Raw genomic sequence first — 23215 nt, forward strand, 5'->3', positions numbered from 1 at the left:
TCAGAGGACCTCATTAGGATGGTGTACTTTTAAGCAACAGTGGTTTTCCAATTATGCTATAAAGGTTTTAGAGAACCCTTCCATATACATGTTTCTTAAACTATAGATTCTTGAGCAATTATTAAAAGGTTACTTACAGAACCTAGTGCAACGAAGACGCGTTATTTTGGCTGCTTGCTTTGTACATTGTTCAGAATGGACTTTTTTTTTTTTTTTTTTTTTAATTTTCCATCTACATGGAACTCCTCCTATGCAATGCATTTTCTGAAGAAAATCAGAAGCTAGTAAGGAAATTTTTTTCAACTGCTAAGATGCATGTTCAGCCATCTTCAAATAATTTCAAAACAGCATCTGAAGAACAGCATTGGCACTGCAAGATTATTTGTGATTTCATAACTGAAGGGTTACCTGAAAAATACCTTGAGCAGTGCCTGCCTTTAAAAAATATAATAAATTACTCTACCATAAAGCATTCCTGCTTAGGAAATTTCTTATATCATCACAGTTCGTTCCTGCTAACGATCACAGAGCAGTTTCGTGACTTTTCCGCTGGAGGTAGAGCACTGTGGGTACTGTTGCAAGTTGCTCTAGCATGTTTTACTTTGGTTGGGACTGCATATCCCAGGGATTTGCAATAGGGAACAGACCCTTCCCCCTCTGATTCAGTGGTTTGAATACAGACCAAATTACAGTGACTGAAAGCCATTGCCATGCAACGCAGCTTGCTGCTGCTGCGGTGGTGGTATAGACACACTTTTTGTTCAGCTCCAATTTGGTAGATGTCCCCATCACATGTGGCAATAATTGGCAGCCATGTTGGTAATCTCATAAGAGAGCCTAATATGGAGTTCTTCCAACCTGGGGGACATAGGATGGCATGGAGCAGAGGAGAGGATCAAGGCAGGTGGGGCAAGCTGCAGGACCTCAGATCTACCTCTCCACTGTGCTGCTGCATATGCAAAGAATATCACTCACCCCCTCCTTTACCTGCTCCTGTTGTGACTGCTAATATTGCTGGTTGTAGGAGCAGCTCACGTTAGCAATCCAACAGAGCAAGTTTCTCTTCCTGTTCCCTTGACATCCAAATCAACATTGTTTGACACCGATAGATGCCTCCAATCCACTCATTGCAAGCTACAACCTTGTGATGGTGGTGGGGTGAGAAGGAGAATGGTGAGGGGGACTGGGGAGCAAAGAAGAGTCAGTGAAGAACAAACAAACAGACATGAGTAAAATGGAATGAAGAAAGATGGAATCAACAAAGCAAGAGAGAGAAAATACACAGGAGACGGCCTTGACTTTTGAGGCTGCTTTTGGAGTGATAGAATGAACTCTGAGATTAATAAGCATATTATCGATCTCAATACCACTTTGCAAGTTTCAAAAGAGCTGCAGTAGACCAAAATATTTGGCAATAAGAAAACTGCATAGCAAAGCAAACTTTTTTTTCTTCTCCTGACATCAAATGGATGCTGGCTCTATATATCCATGATATTTGTTGCCTTTGTTGCTAAACATTGAAGTATGAAAGCTGAGCTGAAGTATCAAAATGTTTATTAGCTTAGACAATATTAAAATAACAGTGTCAGCTCTGCAGAGATCTCACTAACATTTTTCCAACCAATGTTAATATTTTCAATTCTCAGCTACTTTTTCTCTTCATGACTGAAGATGGTTTTCATTCAGCCTGAGTTGAAGAATGAGCAAGCCAGTAACAGTAGTTGAGGGGTTTCTGCTGCATGATGCTGATTTGGAGACCAATGATGAGGAGAAAGCAATTTCTTGCTGGTTTGTAAATAGCAAATGCTACTGTTTTAATCTAGAGGCTCCGTTTTAAAGGTATTTCAGAACAGAGACATATGGTTTGATCTCTTTAAACATACAGCATTCACTATCTTCATTTATTACTGAAGAATATTAAGAAAGAGATCCAACCACTTGGGCAAAGTCATTAATTCCAGATAAAATTACTGTTGTAATAAACTATCATATTTCTTAGATATAAAAGTATAGTCACATGGACATTTATGGGGAAGAGAAGCAAAGTGAATCCTACTGCTTCACTTGCTGCTCTCTGGCTTCCAGCCCATGGCTGGCTATTAACAACCACCACAGCTGCTACTCACATCCATCTATCTTCAAGAGGGGAGGAAGCATCTCAATTAGTGTGAAGGGAAGCTAGCAGCATTATCATCCTACATATTAATTCCTAGGAATAGTGCACAATTTAGTTACAGCAACCAGAACTGGCCCTCAATTTGCACTGGATACATATAGTCCTTAAATGAGTTGCATTACAATTCCCATTTATTACATATCAACTATTTCATTGTTCTCTACCAAATCTGATGACTATACGAAGTGAGTAATTGGTGTACACACTTACTCGACATAGTACGTTCCATATTGAGGGTCTTCTATTTTCTCCCAGCCATAAGGAAGTTCTGTAATTAGAACAGAAGAATGAACAAAATTCTGCACTATAATGGAAAAAATATTTGAAAGTGTCAAAGTTCATGTGAAAAAATGAGTGGAGACATTATGGACTGACCACTGGAAATATGAAAGCAATTTATATATTCCTGATCTCTTTAAATGTTTGGGGATGGCCTGTCCCATTAATTGAGTGCTGGCATTTCCCAGAGGGAAAGTGGGCCCCCCTGTACTAACTGGTTCATTGAAGGGGGAAACTAATTTTAAACAAAAAATTTAAATTTTAACAAGCTTCAGAGCAAAGCACAGAAATATCTAAAGTAACAATCGGAGGAAGAGAAACAAAGGTCTCATTTTATTAGACTAAGCCAAATATAAATAACTAGTTTAATTTGTGTAGTTTTGCTTTTATTTTAACTCTGCAATATGTAACTATATGATAGCATTGTCTATGGCTGACGCATAGTGTGGAAAGGAGCTATGCAACCTTCCCCCAAAGTAGCACTTTTAATCCACCTCAGTCCTGAATTGTAGGACCATGCTATTCCAGTCATGCTGTCCTTCCAGAAAGCTCTGCCAAGAGGCTTAAATTCTGGCCTGAAACGCCCCTTGCTATTCCAATTCTACACACACATCCCCTTCAATCCAGACCTGCAACATTCCAGTCAGACTCCCATATAGCTCTCCCAAAGCACTGCAACCTGACATGCAGCATCCCTTGCTACTCTACACCTACGCTCCTGAATCAGAATCAAACTGGTGGTAGAGTGGTGACAAGGGCACAAGAGAACTAAGACAACATCATCCTCAAACTCGTATTTCGTGATTGTTATGATTTGAATCCAAGTCTCCAAAGTAACACTTTGCACTATGTCCACCCAAGAGGTAATATCTCTAAATTACAAATCTAGAGGTAAATTTATGATCCCATATTTTGAAAATTGTGTGCGAAGTGAAATGAAATCTTTACAAAATAAACATTCACACTGAAACAGCATAAAAATCAGAAAGCTCCCTCACTTCTGAATTAAATTCTAGAAGCAGAGCTGGTTGCATGCAACAGGCAGTCACCACAGAGGCCTGATTGCTATAGTTTTCCTACTCTAATTTGACCATACAAATATAAATATGGAAAGGCTGTTTGAAAGGAGCTCGATGTGAAAGTTAAGACAAAGTGGAAATATTGTTCCATTTGGAACACAAATTGCCTTTTATTTTTCTTTCAGATGTCTGGATTGTTTTGAAGGGTAGATTTCTGTGTAATTATTTTGTCTGTTGTTTGCGGCTGCCCCAGCTTGAAGGTAACAGGAATTTTCCTAGCACGTGGCAGCATGTTACCCATTATTCATATCAGCACAGCTGAGCAGAACTAGACAAATACCCAGTGGGACTACTCCGTTAAGTATTGTTCATTAGGATGTCCTGCATCTCTCGCTTTAAAATGCCTTTTTTAATCCCATCCTCTCCTAGCCGTGGGCTTCACACATGTTTAATAAAACAGCACTGTGAGGCAGTGGCTCAAGCTGGCTTCATTAAGAACAGATTTAGGAGAATGAGAGGCCGTTTTCAGTCTCGCCTCAGCTCTTATCGACTCTTGTAACACAGGAGATGTTCGTTGTAGAGACTGCTTTCTCTGTACATTTTTATTTTATTGATGGGATAAACTGCACCACTCCCTTGCAAGTGTCTGCAGGATTTGCCTGTAGAACAATTACTACAACATTCGCACAGATCAGATTCACAGTATGAAGTCCTGATTCAAGTGGTGAACAGAAACAAATATATGTTCTTATACTCTCCCCAAACAGTCAAATTATGACAGAGGGCCACTCTCAGTTATCTACTGCCAGGCAGCCCGTTAGTTCCCTGCATTGTTCCATATTAGAGAAGATAGTGAATATGCTTTATTTTTAAAAAGTGTCAAGAGAACTGAAAAGTAAGACTAGAAGTCTCTTGGATTTAGTATGGAAAATATTGTATTGGAGGAATTAAGGGTTCCATATTAAAATGTCCTATCTCCAACAGTGGCCAGTACCAGAAGCTTCAGAAAATGGTACTGAAGCCTTTTACTGAAATTTCTTCCTAAACCTAGTTAGAGGTTGCTTATGCTTTAAAGCATGAGTATTTATATACCTTCTAAAAATAAATTCTATCTAATGTAACTAGAGGTTCTCATTCACACAAACGTCCAAATCCTTATAAAAATTTTAATAAGACCTTGGCCCCAATAAACTCTAGAGGCAGTGAGTTTTTACAGGTTAATTATGTATTATATTTTGTATTTCCCTTTATCAGTTTTAAATCTGACACATTCAATTTAATTGTCCTGGTATTATGGCAGTGGGTAAAAAAGAACACCTGATTTACCTTTTGTTTATCGCTCATTATTCTATACACTTGTTTCCCTAATTTATTCACAGTGTCCTCAAAATTTTTTCCATTATTCTAATAATGTTTCACTTCTCTCTCTCAATGAGAAACTGAACAGAGTATTTCAAGTCAGAGCCTATCACGGATATATAAAGTGACAAGGCGGTACTTTCACTATTATATTTGTAGTCCATCATCAATGCATTCTAGTATTTGGGGGCTTTTCCCTCACCACACTTGCACATTTGAACAAGAGTGTTCATTGAGCTGTCCACAAAGATGGCCAGGTCTTTCCCTTCAATGGTTACAGTGAATTTAGAAGCATGTGTCATTCTGGCTCTCCAGAATTTGTGTGGATCCATAATTCACTTAAACGCCATTGTTCCAATGAAAATATACTGAAAACACTTTCAAGCCTGGTCACCCTACCGTTGCTGCCAAGCCATAGCCACCTAATGGTTTCAAAATAATTTAGAAAGTTATAAACTTCAGGCAGAAACTTCTGCCTTGGCTGTGATGGATCTTCTCAAATTGTGAAGAACCCTGGAAGTGACTCTATAAGGGACATGTCAGTCACAAACAGCATCATGCAAAGACCCCTGACTGGCTTAAGTCTCCCATCAGGGCAGAGGACATTCTTAGGAATGACTCAGACCTCCATGAAGATGAACTTTATATAAAAATATATAATACGGATAAGGAAAAACTCTCCAAAGTGCTTAAGGATTCATTACTGGCAAACCCCACAGAAAGTCCCTTCATGAACTAAGTCAAAGTGACTAGATAGCCAGTTCTGTACCTCAGGACTAGCTTTGGTTGGTAAACAAGTAAATACATCTAATTTATTAGGAATTCTACTATTTATTTGGTTTCAGATGAACTTGACCTTGGAACATGAGCCTAAGTAAACCCCTATTATACGCTGTCTGTGGAGGTACAATTTATCTGTCTGGTTAGTCCCAAATAGCAAAGAAGAAATGAAGTCTTTGAAAGAAAACTCCTATCCAGAGCCATACTTTGTGCCTTCATAAGCTCTACTGATAACATGCTAACTGGACACCATTTTAGTCTGGTTTTCAAGTAGGTAAAATAACATCTAAACATGCAAAACATACAGCAGATAGACAGAATTCTGAACATCTCACCTCCATCCTCACAGTCTTCAGGAGCTTTGGCTTTCTTACAGAGCCGAGGATCAAGCCAAGTGGTTGTCTTGGTGTTGTGACTGAGGAATATAGGACAACCCAATCAGGAGCAGAAAAACAGCAGGAGATAAAGGGAGAGAGATGAAAATATTTCCAAAGAAGGAATTTAACTTATTATACTTAGCACTTCTCTTCAAAAGTTTCCTTCCACATGCAAATCTTTGCTTCTAGGTCAGTGTACCTGCTGTTCTCACCTCTGTCACATCAAAAATGCCACCAAGGAAATATACCACTTAAATGTAATAACTACTAACATAGTAGCTCTTCTGTACTGCTATGACATGGGAGGCTACAGAGGTGCAAACATTAGTTAGCAGTCAAAAATATTTCAAAGGTACATGTTCACAGCCACAGTCTATGCAGTTTTTAAAAGGAGAAACTAAAAGTAGCAGGTCTGTTGGGAGTGAGGTAAGTGTAGGTTACACCTGTCAAAAATAATGGATCTCTCAATGTTCAATGCAACTTGTGTACGGAGCTGAATTCAGTCTCTCTGCGGAACTGTGAGGATGTATATATAAATTCAGTGTAGAACAAACAGAACCGATGAAATAAGAACACATTGAATACAAATGTCCCTTTCGGTTCTCATCAAAACAGATCCAAAACACAACTTACCTAGTTTTAAAAATTTAATTATGGGGAATAGACAGCAAAAGTGATCTTTAATAAGGTGCTAGCCACACCCTCTGAATAGGCTGGTTATGAAAAGAGCCATGGAAAAAGTAATGGAGAAAAACTGATTTAAGACCTAAAAAGCAGCTTATAGCTGTTAAAAAGTTAATACAATCTAAGTAGTCCAGAAAAAAGATACTTATGTCACAATATGAATGTAGATATAAAGGCTGCTATAACTCTGAACCAAAGAACATAAGGAATTGCCAGTGAGTTTGCAAGTTTAGTGATTTTGCTCTTCCATGACAAGAACTTATCAGTGCACTGCAGGAACATATGGTACCTGTTAACTCTTAAGATAACTCTGCTCACTGATGTTACTGTGTTATCCAGAAACAGTGCTTTATCTCATGTCTACTGACGCTCTGATTATAAACCCATTCACGCAGGGATTGATAACTTTGCCCTATACATTTGCATCAGGCAGCATGGTCTCAGCACAAAGTTCTTCTCCAGCCAATGTATTTTTTCTGTATACAAAGTATGACAAAGCCTTTCAGCCATTTACCATTGAAGCTATGATAAATAATTTTGGGGATATCAGATACTTTTCATCTTGAGGGGGAAAAATCCCTTAATTTCTCCCTTTGTTAGCCTTCAGTGTAGTGTGATGCTTTAAAATTAATTAAACAAGCTACTATACATTCTACTAGCTGCTTTTCACATTCCATTTCATACCAGAGATCACAGGCAGAGTAGCGAGAATACGCAAAATCCCACAGATTAAAATGAAACTTGGCATAGTAAAAATACACACAAAATTAAAACCTTATCTAACTAGCAACACAAAACCTCAATTTTTTATTCTGTGTGATACAGTGTGCACATCATAAATAAGGTAGCTGACTTTGTAGAGGGAACTTTCATGCTTTCCTATCTAATTTTATTCAGACACAAAAAACAGTATCACACTAATAGCATTTGCATGGATTGTTTCCCCATCTGCATTATGCAGCCTATGAAAATAAACAGAGAAACACTACTCTGAAATCCCCATATATATCTGTGCAAGTATCCATCTATGAAGACCAACAGAAAGGAAAAGCTACTTGGATGAAAATGCTGGTGACACCAAATAGGGATACTGTGACATATCTTTCATTCCTGCAGCTTATTGCTCAAATCAACTTCATTATCCTCTCCAAATGACATCATTATAACCTTCACAGAAGCCACTATGAACTCAAATACACAAAACTGGCAACATTCAGTGAGGAATACGGAGTGGGAACAGAATGAGACTTCAAAGCCAGAAGATAGTTTTCAGCAAAGATATCAACAATAAAAAGTGGAGAGAGAGAAAGATATATAAAAATCAACAGAAATCTCTCTACAGACACTCAGAGCTTGTGAATCTCAAGAAAGTAAGTTAGTCTATAATGATATAAACTTCTACTCACTCTATGAAGTAGACCATGCCTGTATCTGTGTAGGCCATCTCCCAGTTCTTGGGTAGAGGCTCTAGGCTCTCATCCCTTGACAAGTAATTTCTGAAATCCATGGAGCTGCTTGTCTGGTTATAACTAGGAACAGGCTTCATCCAGTCAGAAGAATCCAAATGTCTCTCTTTGTTTTCTGAAGTTGTTTAAAGCAAAGAGTTACAGCTTGTTAGATTTTTCATGCCGCTTTGCTCACAAAGAACCACCCCTTTTGCTCTGGCTATGAGAGAATGCCAAACATCACTGTATTTTATCTATATTCTTCTACTACATTTTTTTCTGCTGTGAAATTTAAAAAACTGAAGTGAACACACTGAGTTCTGTTCTTCCCTTGCCAAATAGCATTAAATTCATACTTGTCTGAGCCTAGGCTGAAAACACAACACTGGAACAGATCCAGGTAGACTACTTATTGCACTTCCAATCAAAGAGGATAGGATTTGTACTACCCATTAGAGAATCCACACCTTCACCCCTCTCAGGTGTATGAAGACACAACTGTGGTATAAGAACCATGACTGATACAAGGAAACAACAGTGCAGCAGGCTTTAAGTAGTGTGAATTTAAGCACTTTAGTTTAGACATCATTGTCAATAACCTCAGTTTTAGGATTCTGTATTTGTGAAAAAATAACATGGACTGCAGGCAGATCACCTGCGCTGTGATTCTTTCAGCTCTGAAACGAAACAGGACTGGATACTTGAATGGGTGACTTCCAAGGAACACCTAGATGCAGTATTATTTGCAAATTTAATGTGTTGGTTGTCCCCCTTTCGTGATAATAAAGATGTTAAAAAGAACAGGATCTCAGACTAATCTTTGCAACAGCCCACTGGACACCTTGTTCCAGTCTCAATGCATTATTCTTCATTATCTCCTGGTGTGCACATTCCTTCACCTAGTTTTCAGATCATGTGACAGTGCACTTATTCAAGTTAATCTGAAAATTTCAGAGTAAGAATCTGAGGAACCCTGAATCAGACGCTTGATTAAAATCTTGACTGCGATCAGGAATTCCTTCCTTTGTTACTGACCTGCACCACTACTGCCATTAACTGCTTCCTTCTCTTCCTCCTCCTCTTCCTCAGGCAGAGAGCTATCCATTCTTTGCATCTTGCTGACCGACGTGGTTCTTTTCCTTTGGGATTCTGCGTCAAAATCATTGTCAAAAAGAACTTGATCCACTGGGTCTGGCTGAAAGGGACTGGGCTCTGCTGGAGGTTTTGGGGTACCATAGAAATTACCTGGCATTAAGAAACAGATAGCAAAGATTAGAAGCAGTGATATCTGGTGAAGATCTCTACAATCATGGGAATGGCTCAAGTCACAGTACATATTCTGTTACCACAGTAGCATAGTTCTTTGTGAAATACTTGACTGAAAAAGTAATTTACTACACTTCTTAAGACATTAGCATTACCAGTAACTGATGAATGCTCAAAAAAGAATGGTTACTTGTGTTGTAACTGCTGTTCTTCGAGACATGTTGCTCATGTCCATTCCCAATTTAGGTGTGTGTGCCGGAAAACCTTTTTCCTTAGTGGTACCCTTACAAGACAGCTCTAGCACCCTCTGCAGCAGCACACACATGCACCCGCATTTATGCGCTGCCAGCTGATGATGATGATGAGGAGGAGGAGGAAGAATCTGGTAGCTGAGGTGGGGGAGGGGCTGCTCCACATGGGGTGATCCTCCTTGGACTCGAGGCCTGTGAACCTTCATGGTCCGATTCTGAGTTCAGGTGCAGTGCCGAGCTCTGAGGGATAGAAGAGTTCGGTACCCAAGTACCTCTCATGAACCGGATCTTTTGTAGATTTTGCGCTTCTCATGGACGTGGGCTTCCCCCAGACACTTTCAGCAACTTTGATGAGCGTTGCTCCTCAGCACAGGCTTCTTATACAAAGCGCAGGGTTTAAATACCAGGGAACGGGGCATGCCTCGACCCTGGGACTCTCACAACTATAACTTACTATTGAACAACGATTAACTATATACACTAGAACAATAGGAAAAACCACTTGATTCAGCGAGAACTTGTGAAGGCAAGAGATGTTCCAGCACCATCACTGGTGGCAGGAAGGAACTGAGAGGGAGGGGAAGTCGGCAGCGCATATATGTAAGTGCATGTGCACACGGCTGCAGGGGGCACAAGAGCTGGCTTGTATGGGTAACATTAAGAGAAAAGTTTTCCAGCACCGGTGCACATGGCACGCACACACCCCTAAATTGGGAAAGAACATGAGCAAGCACTGGAAGAAGAACTGTAATTTACAGCTACCCCATATTTTCACTAATGCTGTTATTGTGCATCTGGGTATAATGCATTTAATTCCAAAGTGGCTGCTCTACACAGGTTTACAAATGAAGAGACTGATTTTTACCTTGGATTCACTAATGCTCCAGAATGAGATTAATAGCAGAGCTTGGTAGGAGTAAAGTGGACAATTATAATGAAAATTAAAATAATTTCTATTCTAATGTACAGCATATAATAAATAACTAATCTGGAGTAACTTGCAGCCTGTAGGCATGTTGAAGCCAAAAAGCAAATTAATTTTGTGCTGAAACATGAAGTATCTATTTACACAAAAGCAATTTAAAAAAACTGATCTCAGAGCTGTAATCCTATGTTTCCAGATGATAATTTGCTTGCCAAATAAAGTTCTTAATAAATCAATTCAATACTGAATTATCCTAAGAAAACTGAAAACATTTTGATTCTAATATATTGTCTAAATCCAAAGGATCAGCATTTTTTTCAATAAAATACTGTAACAAAATTTAAATAACTGGTTTTAATCACATGTTTTAATTAGGGAGCTGAGCAAAGAGTTTAGGAGGACTCCTGCTGGGTTAACATCTGGTAGACAGATTTTGTTTTGACTGAATAAAATATTCAATACTTCTCCCCATATTAATATACCATTAAGCTTCAATTGAAAATGGGAGTTAAGGTAAAAGCTTCAGGTTAGCCTGGCTTGTTAAGGTCTAGTTGCTGAGGGGATCTCCAGATGCTGGGCAATTGTGCATATTGTACATGCTGTAATACCATGGCGCAATCAAAGGGGCTTGGCTTAGAGAGAGACTCAAAGAATTACATCCTTTTGGTTATTTTAACTGTAATATACATTTTCATTTATTTTGTTTTCTCATGTTAGTAAAGAATTAAATCTCATGAAAATGTCCAATAAATCATAATAGTTCTTTAGAAGTTTCAACTTTTACACAGAGGTTTCATGCAATTCCTGAAATGTTTTTGCTCTTAAAGCTTCAGTCATCAAAGCAATCACTTTAAATTTACAAATCTATATTAACATGGATATTTCCTGTTTAAAATTGCTATGCGTAAAAACAGCCTTTTTACTTTTAAAATAATTTTTATATATACATGTCAAATTTTTTCTTGAAAAAAAAAAATTTATTTATTTGAGTTACAGATACCTGAACAAGGATGATTTTACTATATTGTAAGAACAAGTTTTACAACTGTGAAAAATATTTTTTTAAATAAAAACACACTGTTCCTGATTAGAAACCTTCAACACCAGGACCAGAAAAAAAAACTTAAGAGGAGCCAGGTTATGATGTTCTATAAAAAAGGGTTTACATTTGAGACAATGTTTTAGCTACCATAGCCAATATCTTGAAGCACAGAACTCATGCATGCCTGGTTATTGACGAAAAGGATATTAACCATACCACTTCTATACTTCGGTTAGTTCTATGCCTAGTTAAATACTTTAGGAAGGTGGAACTTTAACATGTTTGCAACCTAAACACTGCAGCACTAGGATACAATGAAAGAAATCTGAAAGATAAATTGAATTGAAAAACTTTACTATTAAAAACAAACAAACTGATTATCTTTTTTTCATTATCCTAGATGAAAAAAATGCAACAAATAAAATTAATTGTGTAAACAGTGAAAAGTAAATTAGTTGCAGTAGATTCCACTTGTTAGCAACCTCATTTGCCATCAAAAAGTTGCTAGTAAGTGGAAATCGGGTTTGCGAGGCAGGAACCAGGAAAGGAAGTGTTGGGACATGCCTTCCTTGGCTGCAACCATGCAAACGTGGGGGTGTGTGTGTGTGTGGAAGATGGGATAAAGAGGGGGGCTGTGCAGCCTGGATGCCAAGGCTTTCTACAGAGAGCAGGGGCACTCAGTGCCCATGAGGCTGCACCATACTTTTTCCTGTGCTCTGGTGGAGGGCGGGGGAGAGGGGGAAGGAAGAGGGCGTTGCTCAGTGCTTCCCAGGACTTCCTTTCCAGCGTGCAGTCCCCTGGCAGGGATTGGCCTGGAGACAGCAGGGAGAGGTACTGTATAGCTCCAGCATGTGGGCTGCAGCCCCCTCCCTGTCTGCCCTGCCCACAGCCTCACCTCCCAGCCTGCAGACCCTTATGTCCAGTGTTTTCCCTGTGTGCAGGCAGGTTTGCTTAGCTGCAGCCCCAGAAGGAAACAAATGGGCTAAGTACTGTAGGGAGGTTTGCAGGGCTGAAGCCAAAATAAGCAGGCCCAGCACTTCCTTTCCTGGCTGGAGCCTTGCAAGCTAACCTGCAGGTGTGGCCCTTCATTAAAAAAAAAAAGAAAAGAAAAAAGAAAAAAAAGTTGCTACTAAGCAACATGCTGTTGCAATGTTCAAATACCATTAACAGGGATGTTAATAGGATGAGATTAGTGCAAGGCAACATGTTGCCATTAACTGGAAGTTGATAATATCAGGATTGCTATTAACCGGAATCTACTGTATTTAAATTTACTAAACACCCAAAAATGTTTTAATGAAAGTTAAAAAATCATTTATTTCGAGAAGTGTCCTTATCTTAGAGACTTCCATTAAAAATTACCAACAGCCAAAACAACGACAACAGTAACAATAATAAAACCAGCAACTAACTAAGACAGCTTCTAGCAAATATTATTGTTATTCTAAAACACTAAAAGCCTCGAAAAGACAAAAGTGAACTATTAAGTAGAAAACTCTGGAATAATTTAGAATATATTTCATAACTCTTAAGCAAGAAATTAAAGCTACAGAAAACTTTTCACACAAAACCCAGAACTACGACCATAAATGTATTTAAAGCAAAAGTCAACCAAGCACACCCATAAGTTTCTAGAATGGAAAGGCAACAGGTGTTAAAATGAACAGAACACAGGCCAGGACACATGGATTCTCATGTGTCACTACCTCGCAGTGTGAGCTGGGACAAGACAACCACTTTGTTCCACTGTTATCCCATCTATACAATGAGGGTAATACTGCTTCCCTACCCTTGCAAAGCACTATCTACTCCTTGTGAGTATAAGGATCCAAACTCAGGGCTTGTCTACACTTAAAATGGTGCAGCGGCGCAGCTGCACCTCCCCTGAGAGGTGGTAAGTATGTCGATAGGAGAAGCCCTCCCATCAACACAGTGCTGTCAACACCGGGAGTTACATAATTATATCAACACAAGTTGCTAGTGTAGACCAAGCCTGAGACAAAGAGACTGGACACCAACACCATTAAATTCTTCCAGGTCTTCATTCCCATGTTTACACGTTTGTAGGTATGTGTGTTCATATTTTGTAACATACCATCATATGTTCCACTTTCTAGCAAGGCTCCACTTTCTTCCAATGCTTTAAACTGTTCAACAGGAATGAAATTATAGTCCACCCCTGGGACTTCTCCATCCCTGGGGGCTCTTGTAGTGCCTGGAAAGACAGAGAAAACGTGTTGTATGGTTCTCTAATGCTGTTAGTTTACAAAATACTATGCTGCAGAATTCGACATAAAAAGAAACAATGGATATTTGAAGCTTTACACAGCTACAGTGCCATTCTGGCAAGATAAGGATCAGAACATTCTCATGAAAGTGAACATTACAGTATGTGAAACTAGGTCAATAAATTATGTAGGAATAAGAAAAGATATTTTAACAAGAAACAGAAACCCTCATGAATTTATTAAATCTACTGTTACGAAGGGCATACAAAAAGAAATGAGGATACCAAGCAGAGTTTAAACTTCCTAAGAACAAATGCTCAAATCTCAACATAGCAGGACCTTGATTTTATGAATGCCAATCTTAAAAATATCCAGTTATATGAATCCTTTCCCCCCGATTTTATTTTTTTCCCCAATCAACCACATAACAAAAGTGACATCCATGAAAAACCACTCAATATCCCTTCACATTCCAATGCCTTCCCAGTGCTTTGAATTGCTTTGCAGTGGTTTGAAGGACAAGAAAGCGATGAGGTGCATCATGCTGCAACTCACCTCCTGTAATTCTGATACGTTCAATCTTAAAAACTTTAGTGTTATGAATTCCTCAGTCCCCACTTTCATTAACATGGCAACAAATCTGAACACTTTATATCTTATGGTTTGCAATGAACAAAGACTCATCAATATATACAATTATAATACAATAATGGTCAAAATTCAACATAAACAAACCAAAGAAGTTCACAATACCACTACTTCTATTATTCTGGTTATAACTGCACCTTGCCCATTTTAAGATTTCATTATTAAAATATAAACAACTGCTTGGTTCTCTGAGTTATTTTGGGAATGTAATTTTTATATATTCCTAACATTTTTATGATCATGGCTATTTTTTCTGGACAAGTCATACAAATCCATAAAGGAAATACTCCCTCACTATCTGATGTTTTTTGCTTCCTATAAAACTTAAACAGCATGGAATAGTTTGTTGGTTTTTTGTTTTTTAATTGCGTGTCAAAACACACAAACAGGGCAAATTTCATCCTGCCGAGATGGTCCTTTGAAGGGCTTCTGTAGCATTTAATGGGCCTGTGCAGCAGAACGTGCAAGCATAGAGGCCACAGAGAAGGAGCTCTTCACTTCCAGCTACTGTGAATGGGGTATCCACGCCAGCCTCCCATAGGCCTATACAGAGAACAGCAAAAGGTGGCCCCATCTTCATGGCCAGCAGCTCTCTCTCTCCACACAAATGGTGCAGAGGAACTAAGAGTACAGTTCCAGTACACAGGCTAAGCAGAAGCTATTTTAGAAAGTAGAGTGGGTTGCGCTGCAATCTGGTGGCCTGAACCTAGGTGGATGGAAGATTTTTCTCTCTCATCTCAAGTTCATTTCACCTACATATAATCTGATTGCAAAGAGTTTTTTATGAAGGTGAAGCAACCCTATGAATGTAACTAACTTTCCCTTGGGAGGGTATGCTAATGAATGATTAATTTACCTCCTAAGTCAATATTAGAATCCCGTTAGTTACATAAGAAGTTAAAACTTCCTACCAGTGGAGTACGGGGGTGGGGGAGACAGGCCTGTGGGGAGTGGCCGGGCCGGCCTTTCACCATGTGCAGGAGGCTCTGAGGGACATCACTCAGCGCCTTCTTTCCCCATCTCCCCTGGTGTATCTTGCAGAGCCAGGCCAGTGCTTGCTCCCCCACCACCCGCTGGGGAGATGAGGCCGCCCCATCCAAGCCAGCACCAGGCTGCAGGGCTGGAGCAGAGGGCAAGCGTCAGGCCGGCCCTTCATGACGGGCGGGGGCACAGGCAGAGGAGGCTCTGAGAGGCACCCCTCAGCCCCCCCCCCCCCGGTGTGTCATGAAGGGCAGCCCTGGCCCAACCGCACTCCCCAAGCCAGGGAGTGTGTCCACCCATCTGAGCCGGCACCGGGCGGTGGGTAAGTGCAGGGGGTACGGAGCCAAGCTTGTATTTGCGCCCCCCCCCAAAGCCTCATGGGATACCTGACAAACTTCATTTCTAATGAACCTAGAACAATTTTTAAATATTAGTCATAATGAAAACTTTTGACTTTCATTTTCTGTTTTGACATGTATCTTACCTGCATCTATTAAATGAAAAAGGCTTTTGATCTTATACTGAGTGCAGAACTAAGGTGGAAATATCTTAAGAATAAAGGCACATGGACTTTTTTCCAATTCAATAACTAATCCAAAACATGAAAGGGTTTGAAGTTAGCATGTTTCAATATGCAATTGACAATAGCTACTGTCCTTCAATGTTTGATCACTTTGTCAAGAATTCCATTAGATTTAAATTTTCTAATGTGGCTAAGATGAAATAAAATAATCACTTTGCTTTTGTACCCAGATGACAAATATTGATATGAAATATTCATAAACCTCTGATCCTCACCCCCAATAAACTACCTCTGTAGATGAGAACAGTTCACATCTCAATCTAATCTTCTGAAAATTTAAATTTACAATACAATGGCATTCTCATCTCACACATAATTGTGTCTAGATTGATTGCTGCTTCATTCACATAAAATTAATATTTAACTTTTGCCAGTAGACATCTCATAGAATTTACAATACAAGTTCTGATAAGAATGTAGGTGTTATACTATTAATTAAAACAGTTCTTTGATACCATGCAAAATGTGCCCCGTCATTGTATACAGACTGAAAATACAAACAGGATGTTATCCTGTGTGATAGTAACGCTAGATGTAGGAACGCGTGTTGAAACAATAGTTTAAATATCAGCTTAACTCATTTGAACTCCTCGAATTACATCAACTGAAGATTTTTATTCAAATGTTAAGTCCAGAGCACAAGATAAATTAAGTGTTTAAAAAACACCCACACACTAGAAAGACACCAACTCAGAACAGAAGAAATTAATATAGGTGAATACTGCAGTCAAGAATAGCATGGGGTTTCAATGAGACCTAGTCCCCAAAAACAAATGAGGTTCATTAGTTAACCTGAATTTTTATTGTCATTTCTACTTATCCAAAATGAAATGGCAAATATTTCCTCTCTTTCACCTTTCCGTATGTCTCACATCATGCATATCATTCTTTTAAATAAAAGTCACATGACGACTTGGTCAGTTTGGTCCCTCATGTCTAATATGCCAGTGGGCTTCCCATAAATCCCAGTGAAGAATTTAGATAACAGGAAGTCATACAGACTAAAAAGGTCTTGATATGCAAATCACTTCCTGGACGTATTTAGAGGTCATTTCCTTTTGGTGATGCTCAGCACCCAGCCTATTCCACTGAAATCAGTGGGACCTGCTCGGTGATCAGTAGTTTTGAAAATCAGGTCACTTCTTTGGCAGCTAAATACTGAGTTAGGAGCTTAAGTTTAGGACCTCATTTTTTAAAATATTGAATTATTTTTCTTGGAGATGTAAGAGTGATCTACTGGAGTATGGTTTTGCTGCTGCTAGAGAACTGCAGTGGTACACCCCTAGAATCACATACCGTATAAATAACACCTCCAAGCTTGTAGAAAAGTTGACTTCATCACTAGGGTTTGTTCTCCGTATTTCACACGGAAAGGAGAGGTATATTTTACTCATACTATTCACAACATACCACTCAATTACTTTTTTGTCCTTTTTAACAGAGTTTCCCAATCAATTTTTTTTTCTTTCCTCAAACAAATTATTCACTTGTTAGATCAGCGATTCCCATTCTGTAATGTTGGTATGCATACATGTGAGTGTTCCTAACTTCACAATATGCAGCATTAACTGAAAGCAAAGTTATTGCTGGCAGGAGTTACCTAATGAGAAACGGTTAAAGATAAGGCAAAACCATTATTATAATTAAAATGACTTATATATAACTTTCTGTGAAGCAATATTATTTAAGGAATGAGACAGTGTTCTAGAGCGCTGGGCCACATTAGTACACAGGCAAACACTGTTGAAAAAATGGGAAAACTGGAAGTAATGAGGGAGCATCAATCATCTTGCTATGATTTTAGGAGGAAGAGAAGTTTAGAAATTATGATGAGAGAAAGACACAGACAATAAAAGTTGGAGGATGAGGTGATATGAGAAAAATACATTCCCACATGCTGTGAGCCTGACTGATTTACTCTACAAAAGCTGGTGAAGACCTGGGCCAAGCAGTATTAAGTGAGGTTTTTGGGGGGTTGTGGAATAGCTGTATGTAGTCTGCCACCATTATGATGTATCATTTCCTTAACGTCTCGAATGCTCTTGGGAATAATTAATGAAGTCACTAACAAAGCAAATTTGATTACAAAATTGGGTTGGATCAAATTTATTTCAGCCTAATCAATTATTTGTATGACTGTACTCAAGTGTGACCCAAGTGCGTAAATCATCATGAAACCAGGAAAGTGATGTTGTCACTGTGTGAGTTTTCCTCTGAGTAAACAATGTTGGATGGCAAAAACGAAATTTTCAAAACAATCTAGTAAATCGATCATGTTAATTCAGAAATGTTCAAAATGTACAAGTCTAGCAAACAAGCAAGCACTAGTTAACATAGCATGATTAACACTCTCCTGAAACAAGGATTATAATGAATCATTATTGCATACCATCATGTTTATCCTTAACAATCTTTTAAAATCTTGTCAGTTTTACTCAAATGAACAGCATGAACAGTTCAGTCAGTAAGTGAACTTCATTTCCATTACACTGATTTTTTCTCCCCAAATCCTCATTCTTTTATTCATAAGATTAAGTGGATATTTTATTTTCCCTGGTGCAATCCTCGGCATGCTGACTGTTAGAATCACTCATCGTCAATGTGCAAAGACTCAAGCCATTCATTTCCCTAGTCATAAGGCAAGAAAAGACTGTTCTGGATCATCAAGTCTGACCTCCTGTATAATAGAGACCATAGAACTGCCCCACAAAAATTCCTAGAAAAACATCCTTTTAGAAAAACATCTGATCTTGGTTTCAAATTATCAGCGAAGGAGAATCTACCGTGATATATGGTAAATCATTCCAACAGTTTATTTCTTTCACTGTTAAAAATGTACGCTTTATTTCTACTCTGAATTTGTCTAGCCACAATTTCGAGCTATTGGATCATTGTTATACCTTTCTCTGATAAATTTAAGAGCCTATTATTAAATATTTGTTCCCCATGTGTTATAGGCTATAATCAAGTCACCCCTCAACCTTTCCTTTGGTAAGCCAAATCAGACTCTCAGCGCTCAATCTGTCACTATAAAGCATATTTTATAATACCTTAATCATTTCAATGGCTTTTCCCTGAATTTTCTCCAGTTTACTAAATCTTTCATGTACCGTGGGCACTAGAACTGGTCACATTATTCTAGCAGCTGTGGTATCAGTGCCAAATATGGAGGTAAAGTAACTTCTCTTTGAGATTCCCCTCTTCTTTATGATCCCATTAGATCTTTCAGCCAGAGTCAAACTGGGAGCTCATATTCAGCTGATTATCTACTACAACCCCCAAATCTTTTTCAGTCATTGCTTCCCCAGATACTCCTCCTCCTGTAAGTATGGTCCACATTCTTTTTACCTAAATGTACACAATCACATTTATCCATATTAAAATACACAGTGTTTGTGCCCAGTTTACCAAATGATCCAGATTGCTCTGAAACAATGACCTGTCCTCTTAATTATTTACCACTCCCCCAAGTTGTGTATCCTCTGCAAACTTTATCAGTGCTCATTTTGTGTTTTCTTCCAGGTCATTGATAAAAATGTGAAATAGCATAGGGCCAAGAATCGATCCCCACCAGATCACACTGGAAACATCCGCTTAATGACAATTCCCTGTTTACAATTATACTGAGACCTATCAGCCAGTTTTCAATTTATTTAACATGTGCCTTGTTAATTTTAGTTCATTCTAGTTTTTTAATAAAAATACTTCAAATAAAGCTTGTGAACAGTTGTTCTAATAAGTAAATATCTCATATGGAAAGTACAGCATGGCTATTGGATAACTGAGAAATGGAATGGCATGATAACATGAAAAGCACCACACAGACAGGAAGTTTGGTAATTGCAGGGATGTCCTTTACACTGAGATACCCTTCCAGTAAGCTGGAAAAGTACACCTTTTTATCCAAGCCATCAGTTTGTGGTGGTTTTAATGACTGATTAAATGATTAATCAATTGAGTCCTCACAACTCCCTAAAAAATTCAGATTGCATTTTAGAATTGCAAAATGGTGTCCAATATCCATTGACATTCATATTAGTGAATAAAAATGAGGTGCTTTACACCTTATGTTTGGTCAGAATAGTCCTAGAGCAGTCATTTACTAAATGCCACACGCATATCACACAGTATGTCGCCACCAGAAAGCCATTCACATCAGTAAAGCTTTGCCTTAGCTTCTTTATTAATTAAATAGTAAATATTCTTGAATCAAAAGTACACTGAATACTTTATGTCGTTTAGTAATTAAGTAAGACAATGAGCTTAAAATGCACTACTCCAATGAACAATTTTAGCTTGGGTAAAGTCTAAGAACCCAATAATAAACAAACAGGCAATCAGCATGAAGGGTTTTAACCACATTTATAAAACCCTTTGAAGTTGATCAGTGATGGATGACTGAAATTAAAGAAATTGAGAAAATAATGCCTTTTCACTCAGGCTGCAGGAGCAGCAATCTCTTAATGATTCCTGGCTGAAAACATGTTAACAACTGGGCTGTAAGGATGGGGAAATGCTACAAGACACAAGCCATTCTAGCCTGCAGTGGATTAAGAAGTGTGGCTCATGCCATGGTGCCCTGACATTAATGCTTGCTCTGTAACAATACTGCGCCTATTCTAGGCTCCTCCTCTCCCCAACCATTGGGCCATGCTGCAGGTCCCTCCTCCCCCACTAATTCCAGGCTTAGGCATGTTACAAGTATACCCATAATTTCCCCTGTGCACCCCACTTGGTCATGTTCCAGCAGGGTCTCCTTCCTCACAAGTAGCTCTCCTACAATTATACTGTCTTTCCTCTTTCTCTAACACCTAACCTAACTACAGGTGGCCACCTGGAGGTCTTCATCTCCCCTTTGCGCAAAACCATAAAACTGGCTAGGCAGGTGTGCATGTGCAAAAGGGGGGAGGAGGAGGGAGAGAGAGAGAGAGAGACTGGCACAGAATCAATGGTCTGAATTGTATTATACTAGTTATAGTAATGATGTCTGACTCCCCCTATGATTACTTACTCTGCCATTAAATCTTTATCTATTGCATTCTTTAATGGTTTTCAGAGGCAGTATCAATGAGTTTAAAAAATGTAGACACTCTTGAAATCCTCTGAACTTGGAATTTTGAAGTTTTTGCTGGTTTGTCAATCTTATAATATATATAAATATGGTTATGAATAGACTAATTTTCCATTGTGTCCCAAGTTAATTTACAAAACTTCTTAATATGCATTCTAACAAAGAGCCTAACTAAAAAGAGCCTTTATGCAAAGAAATTCCAATTAAAAGGGTAGAAATGTGAAATAACACAGGATCAGTGGAAAAAAGCTTACAGGGTCCTTGAGTTACGTGGAGTTTAACTAAAATAGATTAATTTATGCTGGCACTCTACATACTTACATGGGATGGTTCTCAGGTAAAGATTGTCTCTGATCACCTGTTGGAGTTTATGATCTATTGAGCCTTTCTGGAACTGCAGGCTCAGATAATGACGCAAATCTTTGTTGATCACTTTTCCTTTAAAACATAAGAAAATAATACAATAAAAATCTTGCAAAAATATTTAAGATGATGCTTATACCAACTACAATTGCATTTCACTGCAGTAAACATATCTGCAAAATCTAAAATAGAAAGGAAACTACAAATTAGTTTATTTAGAAGCACTTGGATTGGATAGAAAAACTACTTGCATACTGCTGGGGCCAAATCCTCAGCTGATGTGAATCAGTGTAGCTCCACTGACTTCAACTGATGTCAATAGAGCTATGCTGTTTTATACCAGCTGATGATCTGGCTTCTGGATTATTGCATTTCCACCTGTCCTGCAAGATGATTTACATTGACTCAGAGTTCCTTTGCCAAGACTCCACCTTTTATGCAGGACAGGTGAAATGTGTAGACTTCAAAACTTCACTTAAAGCTAAAAGCAGAATACTTTTAGCCAACCCCATATTCATGATTCAAAGAACATGTAGAACCAGGAAGAAACCTAAATGCAACATCAGTCTTCAGTGTTGTCTGCTGTCTATGATAAGGTAACTATAGGCAAAGTACTAACGTGTTAATGGTTACTGGCCACAACAGATGTGGTATTGGCTAAGGATTACTTAATTTCCAAACTCATTTTATAGGAATGGATGGTATGGGACACAATGGAATAGAACAGCCCAGGAACTAAATGATAGCATACAGTCTACAGTTTAATGAGAGGCTGCTACAGGACAGCACACAAAATATACTGATAAACTGGGCTTAAAAAATTAAAATAAAATCACGTTTACAGTGCTTGCAATTGCTTGACATGCAGGTAGTGAAGAGAAACTACAATCCAGGGATGTGACTCAATAATCAACTCAAAACTCAGCTGGAGATTAAATGTTGCCTGGGTCACCAATGTGTTCATCATTAATCAGAAAATAATCATGTAAGGTTATTAATCCACATTTTAATAAAGCCAGACATTTTATTTCAAATTTGTAAACTGTGTCAGAAAGTCTTAAGATCGTGGTTTTGATTTGCTAGCCTTTATCTTGCACTCTTAGATTTAGCTTCTTTATTTAGAAAATATTTGATTTACTGATTTATAAGAAAATGGATTTACAAATCCTGATGAAAGTTTACAATTCCCACTTTGAATTTATAAATCCTATTACAGATTTGCAAATTAAAAGAAAATAAATCCAAAATACACATTTTTGGTTTACAAATTCTCACAGAATTCTAATGACTGTTCTGTAAAGCCTGTCCTTATCAGGTTTAAAAACTAACATTTGAACTAAGTCCCTACAATGAAAAACTTCCTGTGTGTTTCAGCAGCAGTTTCTTATTTTATACTGGGAGATGCCAAGTGCACACAACCAACCAGTGACTCTCAAAGCTCATATTTCAAGTACTACCCATTATTACAGTACAGTGTTCAGCTCAAACAGTCAAAAGTAGAACTGCTCCACCAAAGTTGGAAGCACAATAAAAATGTGAACTGTTATCATAGTGATCCCATTTCAAAATTTCTTATTGAATGTTTGTCCCAATCATGACAAGGGGAGTGTGTGAAAGCTGAACACAGAGTTATACAGATCACCTGAAATTTAATAAATCGTTTGCAAGTAGAGACTGTTAGCTATGTGCTTTGCATAGCTGTTTCCGGTATCTAATGGGATAACTAGCATATAGACTT

At 38.4% G+C, this 23215-nt stretch overlaps 1 protein-coding gene across 2 annotated transcripts in view; it reads right to left on the reverse strand.

Annotated features, from left to right (window-relative positions):
* The window catches only part of MAGI3 (membrane associated guanylate kinase, WW and PDZ domain containing 3), a 153829-nt gene that overhangs the window by 49323 nt on the left and 81291 nt on the right, over window positions 1-23215 (reverse strand). For both annotated transcript variants that reach the window (XM_067558774.1, XM_067558775.1), the window contains exons 2-7: window positions 21436-21552; window positions 13699-13818; window positions 9155-9364; window positions 8081-8255; window positions 5949-6028; window positions 2387-2444 (exon numbers count right to left, since the gene is read on the reverse strand). In XM_067558774.1, coding sequence (XP_067414875.1) covers window positions 2387-2444; window positions 5949-6028; window positions 8081-8255; window positions 9155-9364; window positions 13699-13818; window positions 21436-21552 — 760 coding nt within the window. The remainder of the gene's footprint in view (window positions 1-2386; window positions 2445-5948; window positions 6029-8080; window positions 8256-9154; window positions 9365-13698; window positions 13819-21435; window positions 21553-23215) is intronic.

The sequence above is a fragment of the Emydura macquarii genome, unplaced genomic scaffold (assembly GCF_026122565.2).
Source record: "Emydura macquarii macquarii isolate MOO-44397 ecotype Brisbane River unplaced genomic scaffold, CSIRO-AGI_Emac_v2 contig_2184, whole genome shotgun sequence".
Classification (NCBI taxonomy): domain Eukaryota; kingdom Metazoa; phylum Chordata; order Testudines; family Chelidae; genus Emydura; species Emydura macquarii.